The sequence below is a fragment of the Solanum lycopersicum genome, chromosome 11, assembly GCF_036512215.1.
Source record: "Solanum lycopersicum chromosome 11, SLM_r2.1".
Lineage (NCBI taxonomy): Eukaryota > Viridiplantae > Streptophyta > Magnoliopsida > Solanales > Solanaceae > Solanum > Solanum lycopersicum.
The window spans coordinates 4,992,958-5,012,100 of record NC_090810.1 but is presented as its reverse complement, the minus strand read 5'-3'; the positions used below and the strand labels follow the sequence as shown (position 1 = coordinate 5,012,100).

At 32.8% G+C, this 19,143-nt stretch overlaps 2 protein-coding genes across 2 annotated transcripts; one reads left to right on the top strand and one right to left on the bottom strand.

The window, feature by feature from the left end:
* Positions 1 to 34: 34 nt before the first annotated feature.
* LOC104647329 (uncharacterized) lies at positions 35 to 2,576 on the bottom strand. Its single transcript, XM_010322634.3, has 2 exons — positions 1,944 to 2,576; positions 35 to 1,856 (listed from the first exon to the last, which is right to left on the bottom strand). The coding sequence occupies exons 1-2, from the start codon at positions 2,212 to 2,214 to the stop codon at positions 112 to 114; spliced, it is 2,016 nt and encodes a 671-aa protein (XP_010320936.2). The 5' UTR covers positions 2,215 to 2,576; the 3' UTR covers positions 35 to 111.
* A 6,927-nt stretch (positions 2,577 to 9,503) lies between these two features.
* LOC101260195 (uncharacterized) lies at positions 9,504 to 18,461 on the top strand. The gene is made up of 12 exons (XM_010314384.4): positions 9,504 to 10,033; positions 11,596 to 11,799; positions 12,063 to 12,208; positions 13,553 to 13,821; positions 14,154 to 14,242; positions 15,326 to 15,473; positions 15,571 to 16,010; positions 16,217 to 16,731; positions 16,806 to 16,866; positions 16,964 to 17,236; positions 17,368 to 17,623; positions 17,871 to 18,461. The coding sequence occupies exons 1-12, from the start codon at positions 9,650 to 9,652 to the stop codon at positions 18,200 to 18,202; spliced, it is 3,117 nt and encodes a 1,038-aa protein (XP_010312686.1). The 5' UTR covers positions 9,504 to 9,649; the 3' UTR covers positions 18,203 to 18,461.
* Positions 18,462 to 19,143: the final 682 nt, after the last annotated feature.

Genomic DNA, 19,143 nt, shown 5'->3' with positions numbered 1-19,143 from the left:
AATGCGGAAGACAAATTAAATTCATGTCAACAAATAAATATAAAAGATATATCATAATATTAATAACAAGATAATAAAAACACATTAACCTTAAAAACATATACAAAATATTTAAAATCGAGTAGGACATCGTGCCTTTGTGTGACCTGTCTCCTTACAAACACTACATTTTCTAGTCATGCGAGCCGGAGCTATATCCATATCATTCTTAAGTCGGCTTCTTCCTTGCGTACCACTTGTCCGCAAATATTCAGTATTTGCAATTAAATTAAAAGGAGCTGGTGGCCAATACATTTCATCACCCACTGGATTAAATGTCTCACTGTATGTTCGTTTGTAATATTTTGCACTGTAGAATTTACTTACATAAGATTTTGGCTCGATTCCGCGAAGTCCACAAAATTTGATGGCATGCGAACAAGGCATATGATAGTTTCTCCATTTCCCACAAGAACATTTCTTACCTTTTGCAGTAACCTTGTGGACATTTCCACCTTTACCATCATGAGCAAAAGTAAGAATTTCAAAAACTCCATCACCTGTGTTGTAAGTCATCATATCTGTGTGCCCTTGAGCTCTTTGATAATAATCATTAAATTTTTTATCTATCGCAAGTGGCCATGGCATATTACTTTGAAGTAATGCAATTGCAAGATTGTTTCTTTCGACAAAACGATCAACGAGAGCTTTGAACGTCATTCGAACCATGGCAGTCACAGGAAGCCCCCGAGCTTTTTTCAATAAACCATTATATGACTCAGACACATTTGTCGTCATGGCACCCCATCTACGACCACCATCCTTATACATCGTCCATTTTTCCAAAGGAAATTCATTTAACCATTCATATGCTGCAGGAGACAATGTTTTGATTTGTTGCATCCGTTGCATAAACTTTTTCTCCTGATGCTCAGTAGCAGCCAACCACATTAGATTTTCGAGTTCACTATTTACAAATTTTTTATTAAAATTTGCTTTTAAGTGTCGAACACAAAATCTATGATATGTGTTGGGTGGACTCAACCAATCATAAGATTGAACGCACTGCAAGATTCCTTGATGACGATCAGAAATAAGACCAATTCCTTGTCGTTCACAAACTACATGTGTCCATAATAACTTGAGAAACCATGACCAAGACTCAAAACTCTCACGTGCAACTAAAGCATATGCAAGTGGAAAAATATTTTCATTCGCATCAATTCCAACCGCAATTAACAATTTGATATCATACAAACCATAAAGATGTGTGCCGTCGATAGAAATGACCGGCCTACAACTTTTGAAACCATCAATGCTCTGTTTAAAAGCCCAAAAAAGAAATTTAAAAATTTGCTCACCTTGCATTGTTGTAGAATGATGCTCCCACTCAATAATAGTGCCTGGATTGAATAATTGTAGTGCAGTCATGTATCGAGGTAATGCCTTAAATGAACTTTCAAAATCACCATAAACCATTCGAAATGCTTTTCTTCGACCTTTTTGTGCTTTTCTGTAACTAGGAGTATAGTGATGTTTTCCTTTGATAATTTCACGGATCATCTTAATATTTATGTCCGGATTTTGCATAACATATGGTATTAATGAAGTGGCAATCATGTTATCATTCAAATTGAAATGATCCTCCTTATAGTTATCTGTAAGACAAGTATGCGGTTCAATCATTTTTCCTGTCTTCCACATACCGCTTGAAATCTCTCTAAATCGAATCATCCAATCACACCCTAACTCATGACGCTTGCAAATAACTTTCCAACTTTTACTTTTGGATTGATCACAAAGAAATTCTTTTTTAATAGCAAGACTATATGCTCTTACTGCAGATTTCATTTGCATCTTATTCATAAATAACATACCTAGTTGCATATACAAATTAAATTAATCAACATGCAATAAATAAATAAATAAACAACTATAAAATATTTAGTTTTCAACAATCGAACCTGACTGGATATGTTTAGGATTGTTTGAATTCCAAAGTGCCGTTCGAATGGAACCGTCATCTCTCGTGTACATAAAATCTTCTGCATTTTCGTCAGTGTGATCTAAGTATGGAATCGCTGTAGAATGATAATTAATACTTTGATCTTCAATGGATGCATTAGGTGCATTATCCACATTATCATCATCGCCGTCATACATATCATCACTGTCTGTTAATTCATGCTCGGAAGGTTCATCATTGTGCAACTCACCAACTCGTTCATCACCCATAACATTGTTATTTACAATTTGTGTACAATAACTCACTGCATTTTGAATTTGATCATACCTATAAAAATAATAATATAAATATATTACATATAAGAAAAATAATTTTTAAGAAATAAGAAAACATTACTTTATTTACCTATTAGTTGAATCCGATGAGAAACAATTCAAATGACTGAAATTTTGGCTAGACTCTCCCATAATATTCAAATGTTTTTACCTAAAATTGTTGGTAGATTGGAAGATTGAAAGTAATATGAATATGAAGGATAAGTTCCAATTTATAGAATTGAAAGTCTCATGTACTATTTACATGTGAACTTCTTCAACTATTTACGATAAAAAAACAAATTTTACTATTGTCATGTGATCCTTTTCACTTTATATATATATATATATATATATATATATATATATATATATATATATATATATATATATATATATATATATATATAAATATAAAAGTATATAATTTTGTTTTAAAAAAAAATTAAATAATTTTTCTCATTTAATTTTAAATTAATTATTTGAATTCAAATATTATTTAAATTTAAATTCAATATAATATTTTTTTTTAGAAAGAAAATATATTTACTTATTTTTAATTTTTTTAAAATAATGTATATTTTCTTATAAATTATAAACATAAGTTAACATTTTTAAAAATTTTTTTTATTTAAAAAATTGCTCAGCGATTTAATAACAATTTTTTTTTTTAAATAAATCGCTGCCTAAGCAGCGATTTATAAAAAAAAAAAAATTTGATATAAATCGCTGCTAGAGCAGCGATTTACATAAAAATTTTTTTTTTATTTTTGTAAATCGCTGCTAGAGCAGCGATTTATATCAAAAATTTTTTTTTTTTATAAATCGCTGCTAAGGCAGCGATTTATATTGGAAAATATATATTTTTTTTTTATAAATCGCTGCACTGGCAGCGATTTTAAAGAAAAAAAAAATTTTCTTCGTAAATCGCTGCTAGAGCAGCGATATACCTTATTTTTTAAAAAAAAAAAGAAAATTAAAAAATAATGTTAAATCGCTGCGCTGGCAGCGATTTGTAAGAAGAAACATTTTGAAATCGCTGCTTGAGCAGCGATTTCATTTTTTTATTAAAAAAATTTTTTTTTGGCAAAATCGCTGCCTCAGCAGCGATTTTACTTTTTCAGTCGAAGTAAATCGCTGCGTCGGCAGCGATTTTACCGTTTTGGTTTATATAAAATTTTATATACCGTTTTGGAATTTTTGTTAATATTTTTTACCCTTTGAGTTTCGCACTCTAGATTATTACATGATTATAGATAAAATAATGTTTGTCGCATTAGATAATGCATCTAATAATACAAATGCTGCTAACATGTTAAAAGTTAGATTATGTCCAATTGACAATAAAGCTTTTCATGTTAGATGTGTTGCACATATATTAAATTTAGTTGTACAAGATGGTATTTCATTACTTGATTGTGATAGCGTAAAAGTTGAATATGTTGTTACTTGGATTTTTCATACAAACAATGCTGCTAGAATTAGGGAATTTAATGAGCGTTGTTCACTATGTGAATTGTCACCTAGAAAAATTCCAAACATATTAAAACAAGGTGGAATTCTCTTTACGAAATGCTTTCGGTTGCTTATAAATATAGATTACCCATACAAATGGTTTTTAATGCTCATAATGTTGACCCATTAGATTGAATTTGTGATGAAAATTGGGAAGAAACTAAAGAACTATTACAATTTCTAAGACTTTTTTATGATGGTATTACCATGTTTTCGGGAATTTATTATCCTACTATTTCATCCGTATTAATAAATATTTGTGCTCTTTCAATTCAATTTTGTAAATATAAAAAAATAGATAAATTTAGAGTTGCAATTGAAGGTATGATTGAAAAAATTTAAAAATATTTTTTTCCTATTCCTCAAGTTTTTTTAACAGCTACTTTATTTCATCCTGCTTATAAATTACAAGGTGTGCAAGGCCTTGTCGACACTTTTTATGAAACTTTAGAAATTTTACCGGAAGAAATTCCAAATTGTCAAGCGTGTAAGTCTAGCATAAAAATAGAAGCAAAAGTTTTGTATGAAAAATATAAAAATACTGAAAATTTTCAAGGAGAAGTTGGTCAAACTTTTAATGTTGAGATTGATTTGTCAGTTCCAATTTCATATTATATGCGAGGTTTTCTTAGTCTTAATTCTACTAACCGTGATGATTTTGAAGAATATCTTAATCAATCTTTAAAAAGCTTGGAAATCAAAGATGGCAATGAAGATTTATTAGGATGGTGGAGTAGGCGAAGTGATGCATTTCCAACTTTGAGCAAAATGGTTCGTGATGTTCTAGCTATTCAAGTTTCATCAGTTGCATCGGAGGCTGTTTTCAGTGCGGCAATGTTTCAAATCGGTGATAATAGACATTCATTGGCGGAAGACAGTTTGGAAACAACAGTTTTATTTAGAGACTGGTGCAATACCGAAAGGAGGAATAACAATTTGCCAAAGTTAAGTAAAAAACAAACAAGTTGGATCAAAACACAAATTGAATGCAGTGATGATGAATTAGAGGCACAAGAATTTCTAACAAGTTTGCCAACACCGGAGGAAATCACCATCGATATGATGCGACCATTAGAAATAAATTTTAAAGGAGAAAACAAATATTATTAGATTACATTCGAGAACTAATTGAAACAGAACCCTTCCTAGAAGGTGGCTGCGTAAAATTAGTTACTCATCTAATATCTGTAACAAATATTAGTTTTACGTATGAGTACTTATTGAAACAGAACCCTTCCTAGAAGGTGGCTGCGTAGATTAGTTACTCCACTAATATTTGTTAATTGTAAGTTGTGACTTCTAAGTTCTATTGAATAAATTTGAAGGCTTTAACTTTTGTTCAAGTTTTTTTTATACAATTATTGTTTTGCATTTTAATTTTAATATATACAATTAAATATATATACTAAAGTAATAAATTAATTTTAAAATACTTAATTTAAAGTTTACAATTTACATTACTTTAAAATATTTAAATTACAAATTTAAAGTTCTCAAATTTGAAATTTAAAACTTTAAAGTTGAAACTTGAAATTTGAAACATGAATCTTAAAATTTGAAAATTGAAACTTTAAATTTGAAATTTATTTTGATATTTGAAAATCAAAAATTAAATTTAAAATTTATTAGCTAAAGACGTATCATTTCAATAAAAATATATAAATATTTTAAAAAAAGAATCCTCCGTCCCATGCCATCCCGTCCCGTCCCGTCCCGTCCCCCCAAATCCCATCCCATCTCGTATATATAGTGGGACGGGATGGGACCTATTTTTGTCCCCCCAATCCCGGTCCCGTGTCAAATCCCCTCTCCCCGTCCCCCGTCCCCCGTCCCGTCCCGTCCCCCTTCGTCCCGTCCCCCAGTCCCCTTCCCCGTCCCCTTGCCAGCCCTACCTTACACATACAAATTACATTTAAGAATTTCAGAAATGGACATATTAATTTTATGCTTTTCAAAAAAGAAGAAAGTAGCGAGGAAGGAAGATTGATTTCAAACTCGTAATATTTCTCCCTAATATTTCTAAGTTCCAACACCTAAAGAAGAACAATAATATATACACACGGACTTACAATCAAGGGAAACGACAAAATGACACATAAACGCCTAGTAACCTATATAAACGAATGAGTGGAATATCAACATAATTGAGTCACAAAAATACGTTAGCTACAATCCAATGCTTTTTACAGAAGGTCTTTCTAACTATAAAATAGTAAAACAATCTTTCACGATTTAGGATTCTAAAATTTATGCTCAAGGGAAGTAACACTTAGCCTTAATATACCTCAGTTCTGGGTCTTGTAGTATTAATGCGGACTGCACTCGTTCCTTATAGTATGTAATCTATATGTAATCATGTCAAACAACCATTAGAGGCAGAATATATGCGTCAGTGTCAAAGTTAGAGCTTACTAACACAGTAATTAGCTCACCAGACCTATTTTAAATGTATGTTTTTTTTCTTTTTCTTCTCTACATTAAAACCACAAATTTATTGACGCAATATACATTTTTGCAATAGCTTTTAACAAGTGGAGACCTATACAATAGTCAACAACAACCAATCAGAGTATGCCCATACAATAATAAAAATTCTACGTACCGCCATACCTCTCCTTTACCAAAAAATAATCACAACCAAATTCAAATCACGAGTCTTCAAACCATTAAAACCAAAAAAAATATATGTAATGCAGTCCTATAATTATTTAATATAACCATAATAACTCAAACTTACGATTTTCAATCACCATCTTATGAATTCGTCCAATAATTACGTTTGGAACCATGTGTTTTTGTTAATAAGCAATAAGAAAATAAATGGGAAGAACCTTAACTTAAAATTGATGGAGCTTATAGTATTGTAGCATGCCTCCTAAATTACAAAGAGTCTCCTCAAATACAAGACGTTGAACCATGAATAAGTCATTTGAAAATTGCAATGCAATAATAAACTAATGTTACACTTATTTATCTTACAATTGATTGCCCATCTATACCCATTCTTCTCTTCCAAACTCATATCAATAACAACCACACATAAACAAATAATTTTCAAAAGTTCCAGCAACAAATACATCAGAAAGTACATCAAAAACAGCCCAACATTACATAACCATAAAAATATGATAGTTGTCTATTTGTTTTCTTGCTTATATAGCATAACTATAACTTGGACTCACTTAATAAAATGAAGTATGAGAATTATAACATCCAAACAACAACAACACCACATAAAAACGAGATCCCTTCACCACGAAGAATCCTTAAAATCACAATCAAAGAGGAGGAAAGAATGACATAATCTCTATAAATATTTCGAGAATGAAATCACGTTGAAATCTTGTAGATATTTGCTTGGATAATAGGGGAACCTTTAGATAGGATTTATAATCGTTTTTCTTATTATTTGATCAAAAAATTGAGTTTAAACAAAGTGAAACCAAATCATATAAAGCTAAACCAACAAAGGGGCGAGAGACCCATGCTTGCTTGTGCAGTCTCACTAAAACGGAATATCTCTCAATTCTAAAGTCGTATGAACAAATGGTTTAGTGTGGTGGAAAGTAGACTTGTAGACCTTTGATTTAGTACATTGGGGTTCTTCTAAAACTTTATAGACTTACAGAAATTTTTTGAGACATTTAACCCAAATTTCATAAAATTTATCAAAGAAACTTACTCTAACTTTGCCGACTTTTTATTTTCCAACTTGCTTGACATCAAAACTTGACATATTATGTGAAAAAATCACTGGGTCTCACACATTAAAATTACTACTAGCAATGTTTATATGTAAATGTAGATAATTTATTCGATTATAGCGTCTTTTCAGTTTTAAAGTAGGCGGTCTATCTATTCTAAATTGAAAATTAACGTTTTTAAGCAATTAAATTATTATTAAGATAATAATTATTAACCCTCAAATAATTCAAGTGACAAAATAACAAACATGACCACAAAATATTCTTTTCATATCTAGTTAGAAGACCATAAAGTATAATATTGTCCGGCAATTTCTACCTTGACCGATTACATAAAACAAAAAATCTCATAATAATGCCAGGATATAATTGAAAAGAAGCTTTTTGTAGTATTTTAATCCACACGCAAAATAAGATCAGAAGTAATGAACCAAACACTTGATAAAAAAAATACACCCTACACTACTAATCCCTCCATTATTTATTTTTTACCAAATGACCCCTATATGTGCAACAACTATATGGAGATTACCACAATCCACACTTCATCCGAAAAATATATAAACATCACTTGTTAGTGGATCAATAGCACGTATTATATGAAACAAATATATACATTTCAATTTTTATTTTTTATTTTTTGGTTTTTTGGTTTTTTGGTTTTCCACTCGGTGTTTGGAGTCCACATTGGAGCTCCGACTAAATTCGGATCGCGCATTGCAGGGTCCATTTGGGGATGTGTCGCTCCAACATAATTTTCTCCATACCCAGGACTCAAACTCGAGACCTCTGATTAAGGATAAAACGCTCCCACTAGTGTACCAAAATCCATGTTGGTATATACATTTCAGTTAAGACCTAACCAACTAACAAAAAATATGACATTGTACTAAATAAAAAGCTAAATGAACTAAATTATGTATTTAGATCTCCCAAAAGTCTTCAATCACAAACTTAACAATTCACTTAAAAAATAATTGTTCACTTCAATTACATCAAGTTAGCAGACTGAGCTAATTTTAGACGAATTAAAATGAATTATATTAATAAATGGATAGATTAATAATCCGTATAATAGTTACTTGGATTGATATCGAGTAAGATATTGATTAAATCTCAACTCGTTCAATTTTGTTACATTTTAATTTATTCTAATTTAATTATTTTGTAGTATTTAGAGAGAAGTATTGAAATATCCTTAAACTTGACATATATTATTACCTCTGAACTATTGATCGCCTTAAAAACACATATTTATTCTCTCAACTTTTTATTAAGAATTTCATGCTCTTACATTGGTTTAATACCACTTGCTACGTGATGTGTCAGATCAGAGGGAGTTAAGGCGTATTTAATTTTAGTTAGTCAAGTAGATGAGTGTTTTTAAGACTATTAATAGTTTGATGATAAAACTAATAATTTACGTCAAGTTTAGAGTATTCTCAATACTTATCTCACAATATTTATTTACAACAACGGTCTAACCTATACCTACTAACATTCTACTCTAATCCGCCAAAATTATTTCCTCAATAATATGTTATATAAAAATATTTGAATTAAAAATTGAAATCCAAGAGGAAAAAACACAAAACAGTAAAACTTTTGCAAATTTGAAAGGAATATCGTCTTCTTCTTCCATAAATATTAAACAAAAAATTAAACTAAAATGGAACCGTAACAATATGAATTTGACATAAAATACTTGTATCTTCTAATACTATACATTTATGCAGTTTTTTTTTTTTTTAAAAAATCAAATGCTTAAATCATAAGTAGTAATAAATTTTTGAAATTTAATTTTTTCTTTCGCACTCAATATCTGGAATAAAGTTTAATTTATCTATGCATATATTAAAAAATTCACATTAAATTTAATTTTACGATCCAAACATAACCTTTGGTGGTCAATTTATTAATACTAGTAATGATCTTATAGTCGATATCTATATCTAGACGTGATTAAATTTAAATTCATCCGACTATAATTTTTTTTATTTAGTTTATATAAAACACATGGACCATAATGAAAAAGTTCCCGCTCCAAAAATTCAAAATCATTTCCTTGAAAGCCATATTCATCAGTTCTACAAAAATTCTACCGAAAAATATACTCTCAAGCAGATCCAGAGAGAAGAAATCGAAGAATTTTCTGCAAAAATTGTACGAAAATGCCAGTTCCAGCAGTAGACGAAGAAGAATTGCAGCGAAAATTGACTGAAAAAGTTGCTAGGGTTTTAGACGATGCTCGATCATCCCAGGCAACGCATCTACGGAAGCTGAAGGAGCTTTTAGCTCTTCGTTCTGCTACGAAGTCCTCGGAGAAGTTTTTCGATGCATTTTCGAGAGCGTTAACGCCTATATTTGACTTTCAGCGTCGTACTGCTTCCGCTGAGCGAATCATTAGATTCGTTACTGTTTTTGCCACTGCTCGTGATGCTAAAAGTGCTTCGGATTGTGATGAGTTTTTGGAGAGATTTCTGAAGTTTTTGCTTGTGGCAGCTGTAGCAGCCAATAAGACTGCTAGGATTAGGGCTTGCCAGATAATTTCTGAGGTATGTATGGTTAAAAGTTCTAAAATAAGTGAAAAATGTCTACTTTATGCATTTTTGTGCGACTATTTTGCATACATATTTGAACTAAGCACTGGATATGAAAGTCTTCAAACTCTAGGTTTCAAATACTTCACAATTGTCAATTTGCTGAGCAGAGAGCGCTAGAGCAGGAAGATTCTATTTTGTTTTGAATTCTGATAAGTAAAGCGTGTTTTGATGCAAGGTAGTTCCTTAAAGCACATTAATATGAACTAAGAAGAGATCATCTTGAGCACATTGCTTCTTTTGGCTACTGTTTTACACTCTTCCTATAGTGTACAACAGCAATTACCCATTGAATCCCAGAAGTGGGGTCCGAGAGGGTAGGATGTACCCGGACCTTATCCCTGTCATGGGGTAGGTAGGATAATTAGAAGCCTGATTATAATAAAGTAAGACAGCCAAAAAAGAAGATTATAAGAGTACAAAGCAAATACGTCTTATATTGTATCTGACGGAAGTGATGAATGTATTAAAAAGTGCAGCTGCACATTTTGAATCTGAAAATCTGAAATTTTACCTGCTATAGATATTAGGAAACTTCTTTTTAGCGTTTATGAAGTTTGGTGTCATCAATTTGAGTTTTGGTGTATACTTGTCTATATGACATTGCACTCGCACTTGAAGCCAACTTTCGTATTTCACTATATTGTTGTCATCAATTTGAGTTTTGGTGTGTAGTTGTCTATCTAGTTGCTTGGGAGACATTCATGTTAAAAAGAGTGGAATAACGTGCTCTAAAGCTTATTTATTATCATGTAGAGGAAGAACCTCAGACTAACTTGACTCTGTTGTTATTAGTTTATAATTAGAAACAATCACATCTCAGAGAGGATGTAAGTAGCAAACATAGTGATAAAATGAGAGACACCATGATGGTTAGCTTAAAAGGGACAAGGTAGACTAAAAATCAGTAGTAAAGAAATAGTTGAAAAGGATTTATGTTCTGTTGAATTAGTTTAATTAATATAAGATTAGGTGAAAATGTTAACGATGCATATTGATAATGCCAGTTAATTGAGATTTTGATTTAGTTGTACTACACTTACATTAAAGTTTGATATTTGGTAGGATTCCTTTTACTTGGTCAGAAATTGTATTTGTTAGGTCATGTATGAGAGATAGAATCTCTAGCTATAAATAACTCTTAATTTGTTTTTAAATATAATTAATACTATTGTAATGAAAAGCCCGAAAAGAGTGAATTCCTTTTAAATATAGCTGACCCCGACAAGTTTGTTACTGGGTATAGTTGTTTGAAATCAATTTTTCTTATACTAAATGATCTATGTAATATCACAATATGTTTTCTCTTGTTTCGAGTTTCATCCAAAAAGTAAGGTAATTATCCTTCTTTCTTTCAAAATTTGGCTACTTTTGATCTTAGGAGTTTCTCTTTCTTATGAAAGCATACGAGCTTGTACTTTCTTCTGTTTTTGTTCAACATTTAACTTGATCAGTTGTAGAATAATTGATACCTTCTTGTAAGTAGTAATCTCCTTAACAATTTTCTTTTCTTTTAGATCATAATACGATTGCCAGATGACACAGAAGTCAGCTCTGATCTTTGGGATGAAGTTTTAGAGTGCATGAAGTTGCGTGTTGGTGATAAGGTTGCTGCTGTCCGTACTTTTTCCGTGAGGGCGCTTTCACGGTTCGTGAATGACACAGATAATGTTGACATTTTAGAACTATTTCTGGAGACACTTCCTCTTGAACAAAATGCGGTGAGTCTTTTTACCTCTCTGTGTAAGCAGTTTATTCTCCTTAGATGAAAAATGACGCATCATACTTCAATAAGTATTACTCAAAACATTCATTATGCACATTGCAACTCATTTCATCTATATACTAATTAATACTAGTGAAGGATCTACAGTATCTAGCCATCCATGCATATTTTACTTTGTCAAATAAAACTTCCTGAAAGGTCTTAATGTAACTATATCCAAATGAATTGATGAATTCCTCCAAATTGCATTTTCTGCAGGATGTCCGTAGAACAATCGTCTTATGCCTTCCTCCATCTCATGCATCTTCTGCAGCAATAATTGAGTGTACACTGGATGTGAGTGAATCAGTACGCAAAGCAGCTTATTGCGTCATTGCTAGTAAATTTCCTCTGCAGAGCCTCAGGTAACTTTAAGCCATTGCCTATATGCATCATCTTGGTATGATATCCATTCTTTTCTTGGGGATCACTGAGAAGTGTGTATTCTCCATTACTTTGTGCAGCTCTCATCTATCATCAAAATTCCTGCAGAGAATATACTTCGTGTCTGTGGTTATGTGTGCACTTAGAACTTCTATTGGTATCAGTCAAACTGATTTCTCTCCCTGATATTCTCCTGTTGCTGACTACAATTAACTCCTCGCATTTTGTCCTAAAATAAACAAGAAGCCTCAACAATATCCAAGTATCTCATGCCCTTGTTAGCTTCTTGGTTAATATCAAGAGAATTCTATAACATCTCTCTCTCTCTCTCTCTCTCTTTTTTGTTTTTTTAGAGTAGTCTGTTGTTCCAGATTAGGCTCCTACTTTAACATCAGTAGAAACTGCTGCTAGGACATTATTATATCAGAGGTTTTCCGACAAGCATACGAGTACAGCTCCAAACACAGAATTCGTGATGGCCTCTTGGTTTTACCTGGACAAGTGTTCTGCTGAGGATCTTTTGTAATCCTGATATCTTGTTAAATTCATTTCACATGTTAGTGCATTAACTCTGACAGTATTGTAGCTTCGATTTGCATAACTTAATTCAGAACCAGAAGGCACACATGCCTCTTTTATTTTTTCTGTGCTCTGAGCATAAGCCAGACATGTTATCAGTCAGTGAAGCCTTGTTATCAGAATACATAGTTAGTTGGAAAATGGTACCATATGCACGTTGATTCAAATTTGTACCCCTCAAATCTGGTATAATTTTAGAGATCTAACTTCATACACATGCTTGAGAGTCGTGATTTCTGATTTATAACCACTAGGATGTCTAAAGTTTTGGATCTTTGGTCCTTTGAATCTCCCTCTCCCTCTCCTTCTCTCTATCTCTGTGTGTGTGGTTATATACATACATATACACATGTGGGCGCACACACAATGTCTTCCGTCTTTTTCTTCTTTCTGCTTGACAGTGTATTTTTGAAATCACATGCATAGTGTTGTGAAGATATTTACAGTTGCCTTTTACGGATGGAAGAGTTATGACCTTTCACTATTTTATTTTTATGTTAAGAACTATTACTATTCAACTATGTATAACGTGCAGCACAATTTGTTTTAAATTATAAATACATACGTGCATATGCATATATTTGTATTTAGATTCATATGTTGGGTTCATTGTGTAAGGTTGATCATACAATTGGCTAGATGTATGCAGCTGTGTTAAAAAGATGCTTTAATTATTTCTACTCATTTAAGTAGGTTCCAATTCATAGGGTATCTTATGACATGTTAGTGTTTTCTACGTATTGCAGCATCAAGCTCAGAACACTTATTTTGGAGAGGGGACTTGCTGATCGTGCTTCATCTGTTGTAAGGGAGTGCTTTAATATGCTGAAAGATGAGTGGCTCAACAAGTGTTGCAATGGGGACCCACTAGAACTACTTAAATATCTTGATGTGGAAACATATGAATCAGTTGGCGAGTCTGCAATGGACAGTCTATTAAAAGCAGGATTGATTAAGTTACAAGATGGTCAAAGTATGAGGCAGTTTCTTAGATCAAATAATGACACTGTCGAAGGTTAATATTAGAAATTTAAACTATTTGATGGCTACTTCTTTTGCTTTCTCTGAATGGCTTGGCATGCATATTGGTTCATAATTCAAGATATTGGTTTCGGTTTTTAATAAGAAACTATGTTTAAATGTAATTCTTGATCTAAGTTCTCTGAAAATGAAGAATAGAATGAAAAATTGCTTGCTTAGTTTGACTTCAGGTTATGTATATTGCTAGAGATATTCTTTTTTGTTTTTTTTTGTTTTATTCTTCATAAAATTGACGGTTTCATCAATCCTGGAGCAATTTATGCACGCAGTTCTAAGATTTAACTGCATATTCTTTCTGCGTACCAGGTCAATGCAATCTTAGCATCCAACTCATGGAAGCGGAAGTTGCTTTCTTCTGGAGAGCTGTCTGTAGGCACTTGCAAATGGAGGCACAAGTGGGTATTTATTTTTTGTTTATTAGGTCTCATGTTACGTCTTCAATTGTCTTGGTGTAACATCTTGCAGCTCAAAACTCCTTAAAACATAGGAAGTTATTTGTTCTGTAGTTCCATCATTTACCTTCTCTATAATGTTTCAAGAGCCTAACTGGAAGATTAAAACCATAAATAAATGAACAACCTAACTTGTTTCTCATAATTATCTGAGCAGTTAGTGGACATCATTCAACAAAAAATGTGGTTTATCACAAATTGATGACATCAGTTGGACAGATTACATCTTATGTGTTTTGTGCTTGCCAAAGTGGTTTGCTTGGATTGCATGATATGGATAAGGAATGAAGCTATATATATACCTTGGTTGGGGTAGAACATATTGTGATATGTGCACACTTCAATTTCAAAATTCATAGATCCAGCTTATAGAGCCTTGGTCTGCTCTGCTAAATTTTGGAATTTAATCAGTTCAAATCTATGTTGATTACCTGCATGATAGCAGGCTAGTGATAGAGCTGTTGTGTAATATTTGTGAAGCATATGCATTATGCTAAAAAATGTACTGCATGCTGTCCTGATTAGTTCATTTCTTATAAATAACTCAAATTATCAGTTCTGTATTTGACTTCTATATTTGTGAAAGAACATGTATTGGTACTCTGAATGAGTACAAATTGGTCGTTCTCGCTCTGATAAATTATTTTGCTACTATCTAAGTCTATTGAGGTCATTTATATCCTCAACTTGAATTGTGTGAATGTTAATGATGAAGGTCCAAAGTAAAGATGCAGTTTACTTCTGAATTTTTCTGTAGAAGTATGTAGCAACATATTTGAGCATAGGCTTGAGTATTCTGTTTAACTGAAGTGGCAAACCTAGTTATTGTTTACTGCTATTGGTGTCATAAAGTTTCTTGGTAATTAGGGTCACAGATAGCTGTTCTAATTCTGGGTTTGTTGCTATTAACCTATCTTGCACACACAAAAGATATGTTTCTGTATATGAACTTTTTATTTGGATGATGCATAGTGCCAATATTTTCTTATTACCATCTTGTTAATATTCAATATGATTACTAAACAGGCAAAGGGCTCTGAAGCTGCTACAACAATGGGCACAGAATCTGCTGTATATGCAGCAGAAGCATCAGACAAAAATGATCTTCTTGACAGAGTTCTTCCTGCTTCAATTGGTGATTATGTTGAATTGATTAAAGCTCACACAGTTGCTGGTGAGGAACTTCTTTGTAGTTCTTAAGTTTTAGATCTCTGTCCTCTGTTTTTTTTCCTTCCATTTTGTGCTATCAATGATGGTTTTGATTATTGCAGGAATCAATTACCGATTTGCCTCTCGCCAGCTGCTATTGCTTGGTGCGATGCTTGATTTTTCTGACATTACCAACAGAAGGGTTGCGAATGGATTTCTGCAGGAATTACTTCACATACCTCTTGATCATGAATTAGATGAGCATGACAATGAGGTTGTTATAGGAGATGGTATCAATCTTGGTGGTGATAAAGATTGGGCTGCTGCTGTGGCAGAGTTGACAAGAAAAGTCCATTCAGCTCCTGGAGAATTCGAAGAAGTAGTTTTACGGGTAGTGGAGGAACTTGCTAGACCTTGCAGAGAGAGGACTGCGGATTTCATGCAATGGCTGCACTGTCTTGCTGTGATTAGCCTTCTCTTAGAACATGCTCAGTCTTTTCGCTGGATGCATGGGAAAGCAATCGAACCAACTGAAGTTTTGCATTCTGTATTGCTTCCTGGGGTCTGTATCTTGGACAAGTTACCTTTTTTTATCTTTATTTTCGCCTTAGCTATTTTGTCTGCTATCTCCTCATTTTCTTCCATCTTTCACTTGCATTCAGGTTATGAGATGGATGAATTGTCATAACCTTGCAGTTTCATGTTGCTTTTTCCTCCGTTATCTACTTAAAAGAATTCTGAGATATTTTGTATTGTTGTGAAATGCAGGCAAAACATGTCCACATAGATGTTCAGAGGGCTGCTATTAGGTGCCTTGGCCTCTTTGGATTGTTAGAAAGGAGACCTAGTGAAGATTTAGTAAAGCAACTAAGATCTTCTTTTGTTAAGGGTCCTTCTTCAATTACTGTTATGGCTTCTAAGGCATTGATTGACCTTGGATTGTGGCATGCTCCTAATATAGTTGATAAAGCAATGAACCAGGATCTCTCATCACAACTCCGAGATCATAAAATAAATTTATCTGATATCAAGTTCAGTATTGGAAGTGAGGATTTGGAGATAGAATTACTTGACCTGTTATATGCTGGACTGGAGAAGCACAATTCAGGTGATTCTGATGACGATGATGAACATGAGACAGTTCAAACAGTTCTTGGTGAGGGATTTGCTAAGATTCTTCTGCTAAGTAAGAAGTATCCAAGCATACCTACATTATCAAATCCTCTGCTATTAGCTAAGCTCATAAACTTGTATTTCTGTAGTGAGAATAAGGAACTTGAGAGGTAAATATCTTTGCTGTTCACTTTATTTTGTATTTATCTTCTGAAAATACATCTGATAATAGCTTACCTCACAGGTTGAAGCAGTGCCTTTCTGTATTCTTTGAGCATTATCCATCCCTCTCGTTAAATCACAAGGTTTGTAGAATTTCAAATTTGCGCATGCAAAATATACGAGAATTGGATAGATCTGTATTTTTTGGTTATTAAATAAAACTTCTGGTTTGCAATGCAGAAATGTTTATCCAAGGCTTTCATGCCGGTTATGCGCTCTTTGTGGCCAGGCATCAATGGCAATGCCACAGGATCTTCATTCATGGTCTCTAACATGCGGAAGCGTGCTACCCAAGCATCACGATTTATGGTGCAGATGATGCAGGCTCCCTTGTATTATGAGGAAACTGCACCAGACAATGAAAATGATAATGGAAATCACGATGCTTCTGCTGGACCTTCTTCTGTGCATGAGAGTGGGGAAGAAGGGCTTGCAATCCGTATAGCGTCCGAGGTATTTATTCACAGCTTCCTCTTCAGCACCTTCATCGTACTTAGTTTAACGAACATATCCGTGTACGATACTTTTACCAGTGTTCTTGTTCTATTCAATGCAATGAATATTTCTTTGGGTTTTCCGTCAAGGTGGCCAGCTTCCATGCAAAGAAGACAGCTTCAGAAAAGGCATACATTTCTGCACTGTGCAAGACACTATTCTTGCTTCACTTTAGACCAGCAGAACAAGAGGCTGTTAAGTTAATGAGGCAGCTGTTGAATCGTGTTGCCTTACTAGCTGAAAAAGAGCTTCTTAAGGAGTTGAAACAGATGGCTGAGAGACTAAAGGGTTTAGATAAATCTCCGGATGTGAAGCTATCATCTGATGAAGTTCAACTTATTTTAGGTAACTACTTTTGGTTTAGTGGCTTTAATACATCATTTACTCTGTCATTTTTCTTCATCAGCTTTTGACGATGCTTCCATCGAGTCATCCTCATTATTATTGCAAGTTTTACTCTGAGCTCATATATGCTAAATCCTTTTTGTTTAGTGGATTTATTCCCTTGTATTCTTTTCATAGTCAGTTGAATGTCTTAGATATATACATTTGCTTAAGTTAATTTTGTTAACGTGTTTTTATCACGTCTCAGGAAAGTTGGATCTTGATATTACACTTGACGAGGATGAGTCTATGGAAGTACTGCCAACTCCAGCACCAAAATCAACTAGAGCTACTCGTACAAGGAGACGAGCTAAGGAAGCAGAAGAATCTTCATCAGATGAAGAACTCTTGCAATCTGTTGTTCCAACTCACCCTATTGTAACAAGTACTCGGTCACAGAGGGCTAGCAAGACTGCAGCATTGTCAAAGATGACCGTCAAAAGCACTATAAAAATCGACGAATATGATGATGAGGAAGATGAAGAAGAGGATGCAGATTCTCAGTCTGAAGTTACATCTGACGATGATTCTGATGTATAGGTATGTTAGCATCCTTCACTTACATATTTGATTGATTACTCTTTGTATTATGAGATTTATTGGCGGTTCTGCTTGTGTGCATCTCGTACAATAAGCAGAAAATTGAAATAGTTGTAGCTAAACAATTTGTCTATCTGGTTTTAAAGTTAGTACAACAGATAAGTTTGTAATTTGTGCTATGTTTAACGGTACGAGAGTCAAACGATTTAATTTTAAATGTTAAATGAAAAATCAAGCCCTTCATTTCCTTTTGATAAAATGTTGCAGAAAAATGATTCCACTGTAATAGAATACTTCAATTTGAATATGAAATCGAATTGGCATTATTGATAAATTGTTTTGCTTCTCCTATTCTATATATAGATAAGGTAATTACATTAGGTGGGCATTAAAATATAAATGCATAGAAATGGTACTTTAATAGTGTAATTGATCTAGGAGATTACTATTATAAATTTTATTTATTACTGTAATCTCTCAATTTCTACTATTATAAAATAAACGTGAAACGACTACTTTATTCACTCTATTATTCAATGGAACACTTTGGTGTAAGTTCTATTTTCCTTATAGCTTATATTTGTGGTACAATTGATATATGTTTTTCAAAATTGACATTTCTTCTTTTGCTTCTAGACTTATATAAAATTTAAAGTAGATAAAATGGTAGATGATAATAATAGAATCACCAAAAGAAAAGATAACATCAGAACTCAAATTCTTATTTGTATTTATAGTTGGCGCTACTAAATAACGTCTCTCTATTTTTTAAACTTATAATTGCCACGACTCAATTTTATAGCTAAGAGAACTTGAATTGATCAAAATTATAAAACTCATAAAGCAACGAGAAATAAAATAACATAGGTCTAACTAACTTTACTTTGGTTGGTATGAAATTTTAGAACTTTGATAAATGGTACGTATATATCCTCCGTTAT